The 18,627-nt window shown below is 29.7% G+C and overlaps 1 protein-coding gene across 1 annotated transcript in view; it reads left to right on the plus strand.

Moving 5' to 3' along the window:
• LOC118185741 (poly [ADP-ribose] polymerase 1-like) overlaps positions 1 to 18,627 on the plus strand; it is a 99,912-nt gene that overhangs the window by 21,575 nt on the left and 59,710 nt on the right. The window contains exons 7-11 of the mRNA XM_035355641.1: positions 1,514 to 1,630; positions 8,123 to 8,205; positions 12,161 to 12,283; positions 15,823 to 15,897; positions 17,396 to 17,541. Coding sequence (XP_035211532.1) covers positions 1,514 to 1,630; positions 8,123 to 8,205; positions 12,161 to 12,283; positions 15,823 to 15,897; positions 17,396 to 17,541 — 544 coding nt within the window. The remainder of the gene's footprint in view (positions 1 to 1,513; positions 1,631 to 8,122; positions 8,206 to 12,160; positions 12,284 to 15,822; positions 15,898 to 17,395; positions 17,542 to 18,627) is intronic.

An 18,627-nucleotide genomic window follows, 5' to 3' on the forward strand; every position in this document is an offset into this window, starting at 1 on the left:
GATTGCGTTGTTCCCTAATTTTCGAATTGGATCCGGCTTATTATTTTTTTCAGACTGTAAGAGCAATACTATAAAAGTAAACTTGAACTTTCAATTATGTCAAATAGAATTTTTGATTCTGGAGCTCCCAAAGGATCGTACAAAACGAAAGTATGTTTCGATGTCCATCAAACAAAAAGTGGAATTGCTGCAAAAAATGGATAAAGACATGAAGAATGTGACAGAGAGGTTAGTGAAAACGAAAAAATTTCGATTGACAAGTTAGTCAGTATTCTCGGCACAGCAATTAACAGGACTTGAACAGCGGAACTTTGAAAGTGAACAAAAAATTATGTCTGTTTATAGAATTAAAGAGAAAGTATTATCACATAAAACGAAGCAACTTAAACAACTTACATTGAAAGAAATGTTTAATAAAGTAAACAAATAAATATTAAGCTTTTTTTTGTAAATTTTGATACCCTTTAGATCATAATTGTTCTTTATTTCATAAATTACGGTTTCATATTTTTAATTTTAGAATTTCTGCATGCCATCTTACGCGATTTAAACTGATGATCTATAATCCGGAATCACTGAAGTCACGACGAGTCCGGATTAACGACTTTTGACTGTATTGGCTAATTCCTAGACCTTTTTTATTATCATAAGTTTTGTATTTTGATACAGATTTAAAACATAATAAATTAATGTTTTTTAATTCTAGGTTGTATACTCAGCAGGAATTTAGCATTTACTATTGTTTATGGTTTTCTTGTAACAAATTTTGTTTTTTGAACATTTTCTTGCATATATATATCTCCCAAAAATTTTTAATGCTTTGAATTATGTTTATAGTATTGTATTTACATTTTTTGGCAAGTTGGATGTGTCTTTAAATCTTTTAAATTTTCAAAGATACAAATAATTTTTAAATAATAAATTTTTTACCTCTGCTAATTTGGGAAGAACAGAAGCATATCTAGTGGGCTAGATATGATAGGTGAATCAATTGATCATCTGCATCCTGATCAATCATCAATCAATCTTACCTACATCCTGATGCAGTTCCATTTAAGCTATTAAATGATCATATGATTTTTAATTTTCCAGCATTTTATGATTTTTAATTTTTTGTATCTAAGAATTAAGAAATCATTGTTAATTCAGATGTCAATTGTAGCCAATGGCTATTGACTTTTGTTCATTCAGCCTCTAGATTTGAATCTATTTTTATACATTTTTATTCAATATTTGCTTTTGTTTACAATTAATAATTTCATCTGCCTGTTTGATTATAATTTAATATTATAAAATAGTTTATTACTATCTTAGCAGCAAACATGCAGGATTATAATTTTGAAAGTAATTATTGCAATTTACTTCTTTTTTCTCTTTTATGTGATATATTGTGCATAATATATACGTACACATGTGTGCTATCATTAAAGGCAGTATATAATATCTGCATATTGATTTTGCAGTTAATATTTATATTACTTGAATTATTAAATTTTGTTGTATTTTCTTATAGGCCCAAAATAAGCTCCTTTATGACATGAGAGATAAACTTCAGGCAAATTTGTCTAAAAAGGATCTGATAGCTTTGTTGGAGTATAATGGTCAACATATTTCAAAGGGTGAAAGTAGTGTAAGTTTTAAATGTGATGCTAAGTAGTATGGAAAAATGTCTTTTTAATAAAAAAAATTTGTGTTGCAGCACTATTTCAAATGTTTAAATTTGAAGTACAGTTGTGCCTTTATTTTCCTGTTTCAGGTAAAATTATTTTCTTAGTCATAAGAAAAGGCAAATAAACTTTTTTTTTTCAAAATTTCAGGAAGTATCTGAAACTTCTAAAAAATTGTGGAAGTTAAAAAATAAAAGTATACAGATCTGTCCATTCGAATAATAAAAAGTTCATGTTTTACATAGTAACCTATAAACAAAAATTGCATGTTTTAAACTTATTGTAATGTTTGTTTTGTTTAACACGAAGTATTTTTACTCACTTCATGCTGAAATAATTTAGTTAACCCATAGCTCCTACTTACTAGTGAGCTATTGCTCATTCTTCTGTTTAGAAATATAATTATTCTGTCATCTTTTAGAAGTGTAATTAAAAACAAGAGTAACCAGAAATTCATTTTTCAATCTAGTGTAATTCTTAGCTCTTCACTTTTGTTTTATAATATTATAGGAGTGTAATTTTTATTATGAAACATGGAATGAAGAGTTGTTCCAAAAATTTCATATTTCTTTTTAAAACCATCTACCTCCTTTTTTGTGTGGTTTAGTAAGTAAGATTACTAAAGCACACAAAAAAGTAGTAGTTTGTACTACTACCTTTTTGTAAATAGTTAACTTTTATAATGTTTACTTCAGTCTGTTTTGTGGTAAATGCACAAAAGAATTCAGTTACTCATACTTAATTGTTAATAACTACTTCATAATTGAGAGGGGAAGTTTTTCTGTTTAGTCATTGAAAATCAAGAAAAGTGAGGGAAATTAAAAATTGAATTATAATGGGAGCCATGTTTATGCAAAGTGACTAAGTTTTAACATATGAAAATATGTTAGCTCAGTCACGCTGAGTGCAGTTTTTCCACAGTAATTACATGTGCGCATTCCTGTTTTATTTCTATTTTATTTCTTTAAATAGGAAATAGTGGAGAGGAGATGTATATAGTCATTATGGAACTTTTTGCATATTATCAGGTTAAAAAGATTCTTTAGATTTGTTTGCTTCTCAGTGACTATTTCAGTTTTATGTTGATAAATATTTTGGCAGGAATTAGTTATTATCCATAGTCAGAGAATACGTAACTTACCTTCATATGATTCTATCTCACACTTTTCTGTTAAATTTGATTTCTTGTGGATCTAATTTTTTCTCCATTTTCTTAGTTCGCTATATCTCACTTTTGTGTTCTTGTTACTGTAATAGTATCCCCATAGCATAGAAGAAGAAATATTGGTGCTTGGAAGCTTCTAATGTGCTGTTTATGCTGGAAAGTCAATGTACCAATTTCTCTTTGCACCAAAATGTAAAACATATTTTGCTATGTAGTATAGGAACTGCATTTCTTTATTTCTCTTTCATCGTTTCTAGATTAAGTCAGAACTTTCCATCACTCTTTAATTATATAAAAAGAAGGGGATGAGAATTTTTATATTTTTAAATTAATTTATCTCATAATAAGCTATATAATGTATAGTACAGTATATTTTATTATTATTATCTCTAAAAATGGTAATGTATTATTATTGTGAATAATTTATTAATTAAACCTAACTGTAACTATATATATTGCACAAATATCCTGTTTTATATAGTGTTTGCTACAATCCATAGTTTGCTTATCATCATGGTGTCTTGGAATGTGGTATCACAAATACAGGGCATTGCTCTGTTTTGATAAAAAAAAAAAAAATTTTTTTATTTTAAAATCACCCAGAATGAAAATGGCATTTTAGATTTGGTTGTGTATGTAAAATTTGCATTATTTTAGGATATAAATGTGCACTGTTAATTTTTAAAAAATCTGACATGTACACCACGTGAGTTCCTTGTAGGGAATACTAAATTATATGTATTTTTTCTTGCATTTCGTTTAAACTTATTGGATTGAATTAAATCTACTTCATCGAAAGCGCATAAACCACGCTAGAATAAATGCACTCTTTAAAATTCACTATATCCGTTTACCATAGTGACAGTCTGATGCTAGGTTCACTTAAGAGCATTACATTTCTCATATTATAACTCAGAATGCACAAAATTTATATCATTTGAAGAATTAATCTAATCATTGCCACATGTTCTATTCAAATACTGTAATAAATCTAGAACGATGTATAAAAGAAATTAAGCAAACAAAACTACTGTCCCCACTTTAGAAGGACATTCGACAGGCTTTAATATAGCACAGCTAATTATTAAAACTTTAAAAGAAAATGCAGTCCCTCTGGATAATTGCTTAGCACTTGGTGCCGATAATGCACCAGTAATGGTAGGCTTGAAGACTGGTGTTGCAGGCATCTTAAGAAAGGCAAATTCAGATTTACAGATTATGAGGTGCACCTGTCACCTCTTAAATTTAGCAGCTGGAAAAGGGGCAGCTTCTTTACCAATAAATGTGGATGAACACATTGTTGATATTTATTATTATCTTGAAAGGAGTTCTAAAAGGAAGGAAAAATTGAAACAGTTCTAACAGCTGCATAACACTGAAATGAGAAAAATTTTAAAATGTGTGTACACGCTGGCTGTCTTTAAAGAAATGCTTATCTAGAATCCTCGATCAATGGAACCCACTTCTTGCATTTTTTAAAGAAGACGTAAATGCTTCGAGAGTTATGATAAAAGGCTCTATTGAAACTTATAAAATACTTAAATGGAGATGTAGTTACTACTTCCATTGTTAAAAATAGGTTTGAGAAAGATAAAGTAATTTCTGCACCATTCAGCAATTCAACTGGCAGTTCTTAAAATAATACTGCAAAATATAAGTGTAAAGCTGATACAAATTTCTCTCAAAATAAAAAAAATTGCTCAACACATGAAACATTTTCCGATTGCTGTAAGTTTATCTTGTGAAGAACGAATATTTATGTTTTTTTCTTCGGACCTTAACAAAGCTTTTTGCTTTTTTTTTACAATTCATTTTGCCATCATTCGATGTTCCTAACACACTTCTACAAAGCAGAACTCCATTAATTCATGTTTTGCAATCAATGATTTATGATCTGTTTAAAGACATTTTATCAAAGTTTGTAAAACCTGTCTGTGTTTTGTCTTCTAATTCTATATGTGATGTGATTTATGGTGAAATAGAAAATCAGAAAAAAGATGAAGATTTGGTAATAGGAGCTGCAACTACAAAAGTAGTGGAAGAACTTCAGAAGAAGACAAAAATAAGTTTTATCGTCATGTTAGAAGTTACTTCTGTCGAGTATGTGATTACATACTACATAAATTTCCAGTCAACGATGAAGTGATTTTGCATTCTAAAGTTGCTGATGTTTCTGCTCTAGCAAATGCGTCTTTTTCTGATATAAGGTACTTTTTGAACAAATTTCCTGTGTTACTTCATTTAGTCATGAAAGATGATGATATTCATGTTACCACTGATATACTGCAGTCACGATTTTGCAGTTTACAATTAGAAAACTTGGATGAAGTTATAAAATCAGCTAGCATTGACACCCAGTGGAGTTTAATTGGAAAACTGAAAGGTACTGGTGGAATTTTAAAATATAGTGAACTGTCTAGAATAATGTTGGCCATCTTGACAGTTTCCCATAGTAATGCAGAGTGTGAGAGGATTTTCAGTGTTGTTGCGAAAACGAGGACTAAATTTAGATCTAATATTAGTGATGACACATTAGAAAAACTTTTATTAGCGAAAGCAGGCCTACATGACAATTGCTATGAACAAAATTATGAAGTTTCTTTCTTAACGAAAGCAAAATCTGATATAAGGTACTTTTTGAACAGATTTCCTGTGTTACTTCATTTAGTCATGAAAGATGATGATATTGATGTTGCCACTGATGTACTGCAGTCGCAATTTTGCAGTTTACAATTAGAAAACTTGGATGAAGTTATAAAATCAGCTAGGATTGATACCCAGTGGAGTTTAATTGGAAAATTGAAAGGGGCTGATGGAATTTTAAAATATAGTGAACTGTTTAGAATAATGTTGGCCATCTTGACAGTTCCCCATTGAAATGCAGAGTGTGAGAGGATTTTCAGTGTTGTTGCGAAAACGAGGACTAAATTTAGATCTAATATTAGTGATGACACATTAGAAAAACTTTTATTAGCGAAAGCAGGCCTACATGGCAATTGCTATGAACAAAATTATGAAGTTTCTTTCTTAACGAAAGCAAAATCTGCCATTGTTCATAACATTTGTATGAAAACTGATTAAAGTGTCTTTTTTTTAAAACGATGCAAGTAATAAAAATGTTTTTTATGTGTAAGGTATTTTTGTGTTGCTTGCATTTAAGACTTAGTATCTATTTAAAGTTAATTCATTATTAAAAACTATATTTAAATATTATTTTTATTTTTATCATTTAAAAAGTCTTTTTAACATTGTGAAAAATCTCCTGATTTTTGAGTGTCATAGGTTGGCAAGTATGTATTGACCTTTCAGTCTTTATATAGAGCTTTATTAGAATTCCACCTAAGCACATCATCCATTTTATGTAATGCTTGTTCTAGAAGATCTACTATTTTTTTCTGAAATTTGGATGTTATTGCTCAAACCAGAGAATTATACTCGAGAACTGGTGAAGTGGTGGATATAGATAGAAGCTGTTTACCATTTACATTTACTTAGAATGTAATCTGAATTATGCTGTTGATACTCATTAAATCAATATTACTTTGTTTGTTGCTTATGCTGTATGATTTTGTGAACTTTGCTTGTTTAAATTATCTTTGATGTACCAGCAACTTAATTCTGTAATTAGAATTGACAGTACCAGTGATTTTAATTTTCATTTCTTTGATATTTCTGGAAAAAATTAGTATTTTAAAATGTTCAGTTTAATTTTCATTAGAATATAGTAATATTTGATGTTATGTAGCAAGCAATTAAAGCATGTTGTTGAATTGCTAATTTCATTAAAACATCTGTGTCATTTTCATGTTTAGCAAAGTTTGAATCTAAAGGCTTAGGGAAGTCGTTAATTGATAATAAATGATGGTGAGACTGATTTATATATGGTAGAAAACACATTAATGTAAAAAGCAAAATTTAGGCAGGAACTCTAGATTAGCCCTGCTACCCCCCCCCCCAAAAAAAAAATATTTCCAGGGTAACTGATATAGGCATTTCTTCTTAGTGAAAGTTAAAGAAAGCTAAATTTTCAGAATATTAATTTTTTTTTTTTTTTTTTTGTTCTGAACTTGATTTGATCTTTTTGTTTTTTATGTCTCTTTTCTGCCTATGGGACAAATAATTATTTTTGCTTTCTGTAATTCTATTTAAGATTTATATTATAGTATTATGCAAAAGTAATAAAAAATAATGAAGAGCAACAGAAATTGCATTTATATTGTCATGCTTAGCTAGTGGATTGGTGACTTTTTGTACTGGAGTATTGGTTTACTGGAGTCTCCTCTTCCCACTATTGACATTTGCACTTTGTAAATAGTTAACCAACACCTTGGCAAATTTTAATTTTTTATACCTATATTAAATAATGATGAATCTGTATGTATGTTTCTCGCAGAATGGTAAAATAGCTGTGCCTAGAGCCATCAAATTTTGAACAGACATAATCATCTATGTGTACACCTCAATGCTTGAATCTATTTTTTTATTTATTTTTTGTGAAATTTAATATTTCATTAACAAATTCAACAATTTAAAAATATTGTGTGCCACTGCCACTACCCGGTATAAAATATTTTTACCTTCCATATACCAGTTTGTTGTCATTTGGCAAAGCATATTTAATTTTTCATTCAAATTTAGTCTGCTTGTTACTGATTAACAAACTGGGATTTCAAAGTAGTACATGCAGTTCTTTATTATTGTTATGAACTAAACTATAGCTGGACTCATTAAAAGCGTTACTTATTTTTTTATTCTATTTTATAGTAACTATTTTAAGCAGCTGGCCCTGCTAGTGATTAGTTATAGTAAACAATAAAATACTCTGGTATATGTATGTATCTAATCTATTTATAACATGCAGAACTTTTGAAAGTTTGTTTGCTAATTTTTTCAATCCACAAAATTTTCCAATATATTTATTGAAAGTGTGCATATAAGCTAATTTGCAGCTGTAGTTTTACTTTACTTTCTTTTACTGAATTTTTGATATGTATGATTTGTATTTTTATTTATCTCTGAATTATGCTTGAAGCTTTCTAGACATGCTGCTGTTATGTATGGTTAAATAAACTGTGGCTATTGATGTGAAAGGTTTACCATCCAGTGTAATAATGTGTATTTTTAATTGCTTAACTGAAAGTTAATTGTGTTTAGACTAATATTAAAACGATTTTTTTTCTACCTTCGAATAGCTATTTTACATGAAGTACTGCTATTAAATTGGGCATGTGGTAGTACTCTTTTTCATTTTTATATGAAAAAGAAAAGTAATATTGTTAATTTATTTCAGCTCTTAGATCATTTGTCAGATTGTTTAATTTTTGGAGCTTTGAAATTATGTCCGGAGTGTAAGAATAGTAAACCACGTTATAAGTAAGTGTGTTTTTTAAATAGATTTTTCATTTTAATATTGCAATAGCTTTTCTGTTGCTAAAACAAGTTAAGAATTTCTAAAGTATGCCTGTTCAACAGAATTTTTTTTTTCAGTCAAAATTTAATTAATCATTAATATATTTACCAAAGAAAATTTTCATTTCCAGCATATAATTTGATTCAGGAACTTTTTATTTATTATTTTTTTATTTTATTATTTTTTATATATATATCAGGGTTCGTACGGTCCTTAAAAGTCCTTAGATTTTTTGGAATCGATTTTTGGTCCTTAAAAGTCCTTAATTTTGGCCAAAATCAGCAGAAGGTCCTTAATTTTAATCATCTGAAATTTGTGTCTCTTTCTTCAATTGCCATTTTGAGTGTGAATTAGCATTTTGGGGGAATATTTTCAGCGATTCACTGGCATATATGGTTATGTTTTGAATGGGTTTATGGGTTATAATTTGTTTCTATTTCTAATATAATTGATGGGATACTCGAGTTTCTAAGCAAGAAGTGAGATATAAGCATTTCGAAATTCATTTTTTCTAAGTTCAAATAAATTTAAGAGTTCTTAAACAACTTTTTGCTTTTGGAGATGTGAATTCTTTTATTAAACGATTCTAAATTTGGCGACTTATCAGCATTTTGGTGATTTTAAGATCAGTTTCTATAAAAAAAAAAAAAAATTTTAATTCCGAGATCTGAGAATTTTTGGACAATTTTTTTTTTAAACATCCTAACATTGATAAATTTCATTAAAATAATGGTAATATATTGAAATTATATTTAAAAAATAATATTAAAATAAAGCATTTTTAATTTTCGCTGTCATATTATAAAATTTCATTTTGGCAACTTATACAATATTTCGACTCTGAAAAAGAAAGAAGGTTCAATGTTATTAAGCACAATTTACAAAACAGTTCTTAGCAAAAGCAAAATTAGCTATGTAATTAGTTAAAAACATCGTCTTTTTAATTTGCTCATAGTAAAAGTTTTTCCCATGTAATTGTCTCGGAATATTCAAAATTCTCAGAATATGTATAAGTTTTCTCTATAAAATAAATTTTACCCTTTTTCCCTCCTTTTTTTCCAAAATATTTCTGGCTTTTTGCTGTTACTGAATTGGTAGGGGTAATTTTTCTTTAGTATTTTAGCCATTGCAGCTTGGAAAGTTTAGGAGGATTTGAAGGCAAGATTTGTAGACACGTGATTCTAGAAGATTCGAGGAATATGTGACAAAATTAAAAATGTCTCCATGGTATCAACACGTAATGGATGTATTTTACTGAAAGTTTGCGATGAATTTCTTACTTTTTGAAGAACGTCTGGAAGAACAATGAAAACATAATATTTGAATGTTTTACTCCTGATACTAGAATCATTTTCTTAACATGTTTACCTTCCCTTTATTTTCTCTACTTTTCACTAGAAAGTATCAAAAATGCTTCTAATCTTGTCACATGGGCAAGCATTATAGAAAAGGATTTTTTTATTAATAAAGAAATTGAAAATTTACAATTTAAAAGATTCATCTAATATGTTTTAATGCATCATACACAGAGCTGGCACTAGGCATTTTCCCACCTGATGCAATCTCTGTGGAGCCTAAATTCTGCTTCCAATTCCTGCTCTAAATTCTAAAAGTTTTGCCATTTCCAGATTTTGTTGTTTGGTGTGTCGCTAAATTCTAAAAATTCTGCCGTAGTGGCTCTGTGACCGGCCTTTACCATATGTATTTCTTCCGAATGTTTATATTACTAAAGAAATAAAATTAGCCATTTTCTATGCATTCTAAATGCATTTCATGTTTTTTAGAATAACGAAAATCTTTAAATCCAAAAATTCTAAAATGAAAAGGAAACGTGTTGAAGAAAGAAAATAATAAAGACAAAAAAAAAAAAAAATATTCTTCAAAGAAAATGTGCAGTTATTATTATGAAAATTACATAATTGTTTATGATATTAGTTTTTACTATAATTTCCCATTTCTATTTCCTCATAGGATAGAGTTACTGAGCCAGATTAAATTTAAATTAAATTGTATAATCTTTGACCACTAGTTCCATACTTTTAGTTTAAATTTGGCTGTTCTTGTTTAATTACGTCACTGCGAGCTGTAAATGATTTTGTTAGCATTAGACCATGCCTTTGTATTCTAAGTTCTTTTTATATAAGAGGCTTATTTAAACCTTTGTCTGATGTTTTAGTTATTTTCAGACGTAGCGATAGTTTGCTTCACATCAGTTGGGTTTTTGACTTTTTAACTTTTACCAGATCAAGTAAACCCTCATAGGTACATTGTGGAGAGGTTGACAAGTTAGGAGATAAAGCAGTTAGGTTGATGCAGAAACTAGCGAGAGCATTGGTTTGCATTTTGAATCAAATCTCTAATTGTTAGAAAAGATGCTTAAAGAGAAGGAAATCGATATAAACTAGCCAAAATGTTTGGGAAGGCTTCAAATTAAAATGACGGATAAATATTTTGTTGAATGTTGTTGTTACAAAACATAAATGTTTTGTAGCTTTTAATGTGTAATTATCCTAATATCGTTTTAGAATCAATGTTATAAATTACATGTATTTTAAACTGTGAAATTTGATTAGATTTTGATTTTAATAGGGCTTTTTTTTGTTAAAAACTAAAATTTAGTTGTGCCCATGTAAATCCATAATGACTAAGGTTATCTAATTACCTAATTTAATTATTTATAACTAACTGCTTACCCTTAAAAATTATCTCTACGTATTAAAGCGAGTTATTGCCTTTCATTAATACTCACTGAGGTCACAAGATAAAACACAAAAACGTAAAAATTCAAGTAAAACTTATTCTTTGCATCTAGTGGGACTTAAAATAATACAAAACAACTTATCACCTCTGGTGCTTTAATGGCTTATTGGAATTTTAAAGTATATTAACTGGCTTACAACCCCTGGAACTGCACGAAGCTACAACACTAAACTGCATCAAAAAGAGCCTAACTGACTTTCAACCTTGCCAAACCGTGCCTACATCAGGCCTTTCAGGTTTGTTCGAAGCAGCAGGTCTTTCTCTAGACAAGCAGCAGCAGTGACAACATTCAGTCTTTTGTTATGAATCATGCTGATTATGATCTTTCTTCTCATTTTAACCTATGCCGTTTGACATAAAATCTACCTGCTATTTACTCAACATCTAGACTGACCAAGTATGTGATAAAATGAGACATTTAAAAAAATCAACATAAAGCTAACTGTGGGTAAAACGTAAATGTCACTTATCTTCTTTCAAATATGTCCATCTGTCGTAAGTGTAAAATATTTAATGCTATTTGATAAATTGCATCAAGTTTATTTTATTCTCAAATTTTTTAATAATTATGTTTATTAATTCATGTTTAGTAATAATGCAGACTACTTAGAGATCTGTTTTATTTTTAGGATGGTATCACAAAAGTGAAATTCAGGCATAGATAATATTTTTAATTGAATTTATTCAGTTCCTATTTGCTCATAGGTCCTTAATTTTTTCATTAATGGTCCTTAAAAGTACTTAATTTTCGTGTGCAGAAATGTGTACGAACCCTGTATATATATTTTTTTATCAATGCTTCGTCGTTAGCAGCATCACATAAGAAATGGCAAATATTTTATCTGGTGACCCTGTTTCACAATGAAAATCTTCAGTATTGTATATGGTGACTTTTGGATTGATAACCATATTTAGTGATGCTTGTCGTTTAGTACCAAAGCCTTCCTGACATGGTGCTGCTAATAGTAAAATAATAATAATAAAAAAGTTTTCCTGTGTTAGAAATATTAGAAAAAAATAGTATGTATGAACAAAATAATAGTGTGAAATAAATTTCTTTATTATAATTAAGATATATATATTAAAAATAGTAGCAGTGTTTAATATTAAATTATTTGTTTATTATGTTGTGTAAATGGATTGTATTTGTGTGTTTAGATTTGATGGTTATCATTGTTCTGGAGATGTGACAGAGTGGACTAAATGTCAGTACGTTACCAAATCCCCAGAAAGAGAGATGTTCAAGATACCTAAGGAGTTCAAAGAGGAATATGATTTTCTGTAAGAAATTTTAGTTAATCTGTGTTATTTGTAGTATATACAATAACTAATTTTATATTATGGTATAGGTCAAAATCTGTGGAGGATCCAAATTTTTCTTTTTCGTGAGATATATATATATATGTGTGTGTGTGTAAATATAATTTAATATATTCTTCTGTTATCAAGCCGGGATGCAAAAGTGTATATATGTGTGTCCATACACATACATGTATATATATACATATATACATGAACACATTCCATCCATGCATACATGCGTACATGTAAGGACATAGTCCTGATAACAGAATAGTAGCGAATTTAATTAAAGATGCAACCTTTAAAAAAAATTTGTTTTTTCCCTTTGTTCTGATCCTCCATTGTACAGGTTGGTTGTAAATTTAATATCTATTTGTAATAATGAATATTTCAGAAAGTAAACAACCAAGCAAAGTTTTATTGCTGTTTAATATATTATTAGGGTGTATCATTTAGTTATTACATTACATTTTGACATATGCACCTGTGTTTTCTACACACTGCCTGAATCGTTTAAGAACAGATTCCATGGCTCTTTGTACCATCCAAACTGCGACATTTGCAAACATCCAGCAGATATTGTGTTCAAGACTGTTAAGATCCCTTGGTTTTAACTTTACACTTTTTCTTAGCCCATCCCCAAAGGAAGAAGTTGCGGGGGGTTAGATCAGGGCTGCGTGCAGGCCATTCTGTCAGCTCCTGGTGAGCAATCGATCTGCCTGGGAAAGTGTCATCAAGCCATGCTCTCACTGGAATTGCAAAGTGGGGCTGAGTTCCATCTTGCATGGAGAGCAATTTCCATCCATTTTCCCATTCTTGAATCACAGGCCATATGTACTTCGAGGCATCTCCAAGTATCGTTATCATTCATGGTGTTGCGTAGCATGTATGGACCATTCCACACCAGACTGTTACCTTTGGTCGTGATTGCAAATTTCTACTGTTGCATTTAGATAGAACTTTGACCAATTATGACAGTTTACGGAACCTTCCACATAAAACACTGCGTAATCCAACCACAGGATATTCTCGTGCAAATCTGGAAAATCAGCTCCTCAACCAAGCAGAATCTCACAAAATTTCATTCTCTTGTCGTAGTCCTCATCAAACAGTTCATAAATGTAATGTGGCATGCAAGGTCGAAAATATAAGACAGTTTTCTATGGTCTTAAGGTTAAGCGTTGCATTCCTACTTGAACCACTGACCTCCAAAATGTAATGTGGCATGCAAGGTCCTGCACTTGAACCACTGACCTCCAAACTTCATACCTATTGTCAATCTTAGCTCTATCTTCTATGCTGAGAACACTGGCCATTTTGTGGTTTTTACTACTGTGTCAACCTCTTAAATAATAAATGGTAAACATATATTAGTCAACAGTCTTACACGCCACTTAGAATTTATGCTAGTTTCTAGGGGAATCTAAATTAAAAATAGGTGACAACTTTAAACCACCCTGTATTTAAAACACTTGGGTGACATTTCGAATAAATAAGTCTTGCATTTTACACTGTACCCAAAAGCTGTGAAAGAAATGTGTTGAAGAGTTAAAATTTAGTTGTCATTAAATCAATTTTCATGTATGAAATTTAAAGTACTTGTAATTGTAATTTAAGTTGATTTCATATAATCTTAGTTCTGTTCAACTACTACACTGATAATTAATGTGTTTAAAATTTTCGGATTCACTTTTTGTTTGCTTAGATGATCATGTAGAGTAATTAGTATTTTTTTTTTTTAATATAAATCCAAAGGGGCTGCTTTATCTATGAGGGATTATTGTTTTTGTTTTACGATTGTGCTTCGGAACATTATAAATGCCCGTTTCACTTTTCAAACTGTTGCCACCAAATATTGTCCTGTATTATATTTGAAGAAATTAAATAATGAAGAATCTGCATAAATGTATGTATATTTCTCTTATTGTGATAAAACCATGGTACCTAGAGCCATCCAGTTTTGAATGATGTAATCCTGCGAATATGGGCATCTGAAAGCCCAAATTTGTTTTATTATTGATTTCATATTTTATAACACTTTTATGAATTTTTGATTGACAAACTCAAGGATTTCAAAGCAAGAAATGACAACTTTGTACAGAAAAAACATTCTTATCTCCAGCACGCGAGACTGCGTATCGGAAATTCTAAAGATATGCTCAATTTAAAATTAGTTTGCGATATTAAAGTGAATTTTATGGTTTAAGTGGGAAGAACATGATGTTTAGTAAATAAAGGTAACACACAAAATGTTTAAAAAAACGCCTCTTTGTACATAATTTAAAATCTGAGACCTTTTGGACTTTCTTTATATATATATATATATGGGAAACTGAAGAAACGTGCAATGCTCTCCCTGGAATTCAAACCTGGACCTCTCAAATATGCGTTGAGTGTGCTAATGTTAGACGATGATGACATACAGAAATGAGGAAGAAAATACCTTATAATCATACATAATGAAGTTGATATATTTGTGCTGAGAAACTGATAGGAAAATAGCATACGTTCTACATGTACGAGTTCAATGAAATTACATCACTGGTGTGGTCACTTCACCAATAATTATTGCACATAGTCCATGAGAATCTATGTGCTACACAAGCCCCCCCCCCAAAGAGGAAACTGGACAGTTTTGTTTTGAATGCTGAATTAAAACTAACAATCAGTATCATATTGCTAATTTTGCTCTAAACATTAAGCTGAAAGGAAGACTGAATGCCAAATTTCTGCAAAAGCTGAGTTTTGCATATAAAGCTAGAAGGAAGCATCATAACTAGTGTTTTCTTTTAAATTTTACTTTAAAACAAGGAAGAACAATTAAAACATTTTTACAAATATAGAGTGGGCAAATATTTTTGTAGTAGTATTGACAAAATATTAACAGATGGTTTTAATTTCATTTGTCTGGAACTATAAAACAAAACGCAGCTGAAGTTAGATCTGTGTGTGATAAAACATTGTTTTTAATTCTAGTGATTAATGTAAGTTTTCTCTTGGGTTTCAGCTTAAAATATAGTCATTTTGACTATGCATTCATTCCTCTTTATAAAAATAATGTTTAGTTCTTAAATTTCTTTCATCTGTTTTTTTATTTTTATTTCTTTTAAATTTTATGTCTAAAAGTATTAGTGTTCTATATTTTCTATTATAAGTTCCAAAGTGAACCTTTCTTAATTTTATTTTTAGATAATCATTGGTATCCTTTGAAGGTGTAAAACTTTATATTCAAACACTCATTATATCAGTTTTAGAAACCAATTTTTCAAATATGCATATTGAAACTTCTTGAATCTCAATTCATTCTTCTTAGCATTTGAAATATGTTGCTACAAATTACTTCCTGTCTGTGACATTTTTGAAATGGCGTATTTCAAGTTGTTTTCTTTCTAAAATTTGCTGCTGTAAACTGTTGTATTTAAAAAAATATATAGTGCTTAAAAATTTAAGACAGAAGAAAAATTTTACTCACTTCACTGCTATTTGAATGAATTCAAAAGTGCACTTTTATTTTTCAGGAAAGATTATAAGTATGTGAAGCGGAAAAGACTCTTTCCTTCAAATCCTGAGCGTCCTTCTTCAAGCACAAACAAGTACTTTGTTTAAATTTTCTCTTACAGTGAAATTCTGGCTCTTATTTTCCAACAAACTGAAATCATGTGTATACTAGTTACCCCCCGCAAAAGATTAAGCAAATTAATTAATTTCCTTATTAATATAAATTGAATTCTTGTCCCCAATAACTATATGAAGTTAATTGGTAATTAAAGCTGAGTGAGGATCCATGCTTGAGCATAATTTTGAATATTCCAGCAAAATAATTTTTTTATTAAATTAACACAAAAAAATTGAATCATATTATTGCACAGTTTGTTTTTATTTGTTACTGTAGTACTGTCATAAAATGGGGTCAAGTATGGCATGTGCTAGGGATTCATTTACAATTTTATTTATTTTATATATTTTTTTAATTTTTATTTATTTATTTATTTATTTTAGAATTTGATTTACATGCGCATGTTTGATAGCTTGCTGTTAAAAATGTCTTAAACATTTGATATGTATTTTTTAATGTAAATTATCAAATTTTGATCTTTCTTTTAAGCTAAATTTGGTAGTCTTTATTACAGTAGAGATGGGAAATTTTTGCAAATAAAATGAGTTGAAAGTGCATTTGTGTGCTTGAATGGCTTACACTGATATATAAAAATTAAGGATAGGAGATGTAATGTTGACGGATTATATTATTAGGGTCAGGCAAATATACAAGTACTGTCACAGGTAAGCTTTTTCACTTCTTCATTTTTTAAGATGCAATTTGGTTGGTATTCATGTAATACATGACGTGTTGAGGCCATGCAGAGCAGTGTTATTGCTATAGTTTTAAGAGCATTATCAGTTCAATTACTTGTAATATAATTCAGAAGTCAAACAACAAAAATCAGCGTTATAGTTTCAGAACTTTCACAGGACTAGTTTTGATGGTTTTACCGAACCACCATCCTCAGCTGCAAAACACCTCAGCAAGCCTCACCTCACTGGTTTGGTAAAACCATCGAAACTAGTCCTGTGAAAGTTTTGAAAATATAACGCTGATTTTTGTAAGGTAGTGCAGCAGTGTTTTAATCAGTGTTAAGCATTCCATAATATTCTCAAGATGTAAGACTGTGATTACTAACCAAGAATGGAATTCTAAGGATATCAACAGCATTTATTGAAAAATAGGGAAAAGATCCAAATGTCCTCATGACAGGCAAGGAAAATCTAGTGCTCAGTAAGAAACAGGATCATTCCTGTACTGCGATGCAAGATGGGTACCTCATGCTGAGTATGAGATTATTAACAAACTTTCGAGGCATCATAACCCATTTCTTTTGTAGACTGATTGCAACTACAGAATCATTGCTATTTCTTAAGAATGCCCTGGAAGTTTTTAAGGAAACTAATTTAGAAATGTCAAACCTGTCTGTCTGAAATTTTGCTGTATTCTATCATTTGCTGAGAAAATTGTAAATTTTTGTTTAATCATAAATATTTTTTTGAAATTCAACTTGGAATTAAAATTATGGTTGATATTTTTTTCTATTTTAGAGGACTTCCATTAGAAAATTTCAGAATTGCTGTCCGTGGAAAGTTTCAGGTTCGCAGAGAACTTATAACAAAACTAGTGAAGGAATTAGGTGGAACGATTCATGACAAATTGGATAGTTTTACATCACTGATTATTAGTTCTCCTGGTAAGTGTAAAAATTTCAGACTTCTTATACATAATAGTTTTCATCATGTGCACCAATGTAAATTCATTTCAATTAATTAATGAAATATTTAGGCCATTTATTATTTATGATTAAACAGAAAATCTTTCTAAAAGGATGGATGCCTTCATGAAGGATTTTTTAAGATGCAATTTGGTTGGTATTCATGTAATACATGACGTGTTGAGGCCATGCAGAGCAGTGTTATTGCTATAGTTTTAAGAGCATTATCAGTTCAATTACTTGTAATATAATTCAGAAGTCAAACAACAAAAATCAGCGTTATAGTTTCAAAACTTTCACAGGACTAGTTTTGATGGTTTTACCGAACCACCATCCTCAGCTGCAAAACACCTCAGCAAGCCTCACCTCACTGGTTCGGTAAAACCATCGAAACTAGTCCTGTGAAAGTTTTGAAAATATAACGCTGATTTTTGTTGTTTGACTTCTGAATTAGTATTTGTTCAGCGTGTTATTGTGTCTTAATTACTTGTAATATATCAACTTAGAATATAAAGAATTAAGATTTATTAACCTATATAAATTAGTAATCAGTTGCGCTGATTCTTCTAATGATGTGAGGTTTAGAAAAAACTTTGGTATTCTCCCAATAGGCGATCTGCTTTACTTAACTGTGTAGTTACTTTACAGATCGATAGGTGGTGTCACTAAAATTGCTGTTTTCACACATTTTTTCCTTATGCCATTTTATTTCATGTTCAAAATGAAAGCTGGGGCAGCTTTTGTTTTTATTAGATTAGCTGGTTTGAGTATTTCAATGAATTACTAAATATAAATATAATTAAAAGTGAGCCCGTAAATGTTATGGATGTAGATTATATCAAGAATTTCATGCATATAGTGAAAAAAACAGGTAAGAGGTAAGACAAAATACACCTGATTTTGTACTGGTATATTTAGTTGTTTCAAAACCTATTTACAAGCAATTTGATGTAAGCAGAGTGTTGAAAGAAAAGAAATAATGAATTTAAGAGAAATGAATTAAACACTGCTGCTGCGTAAGACAACAGTTATTTCATTTTCTTCTTATTTCAGATGTTTGTAGTA

The sequence above is a fragment of the Stegodyphus dumicola genome, chromosome 10, assembly GCF_044657685.1.
Source record: "Stegodyphus dumicola isolate Sdum_Otavi_A_Nest chromosome 10, ASM4465768v1".
Classification (NCBI taxonomy): Eukaryota; Metazoa; Arthropoda; class Arachnida; order Araneae; family Eresidae; genus Stegodyphus; species Stegodyphus dumicola.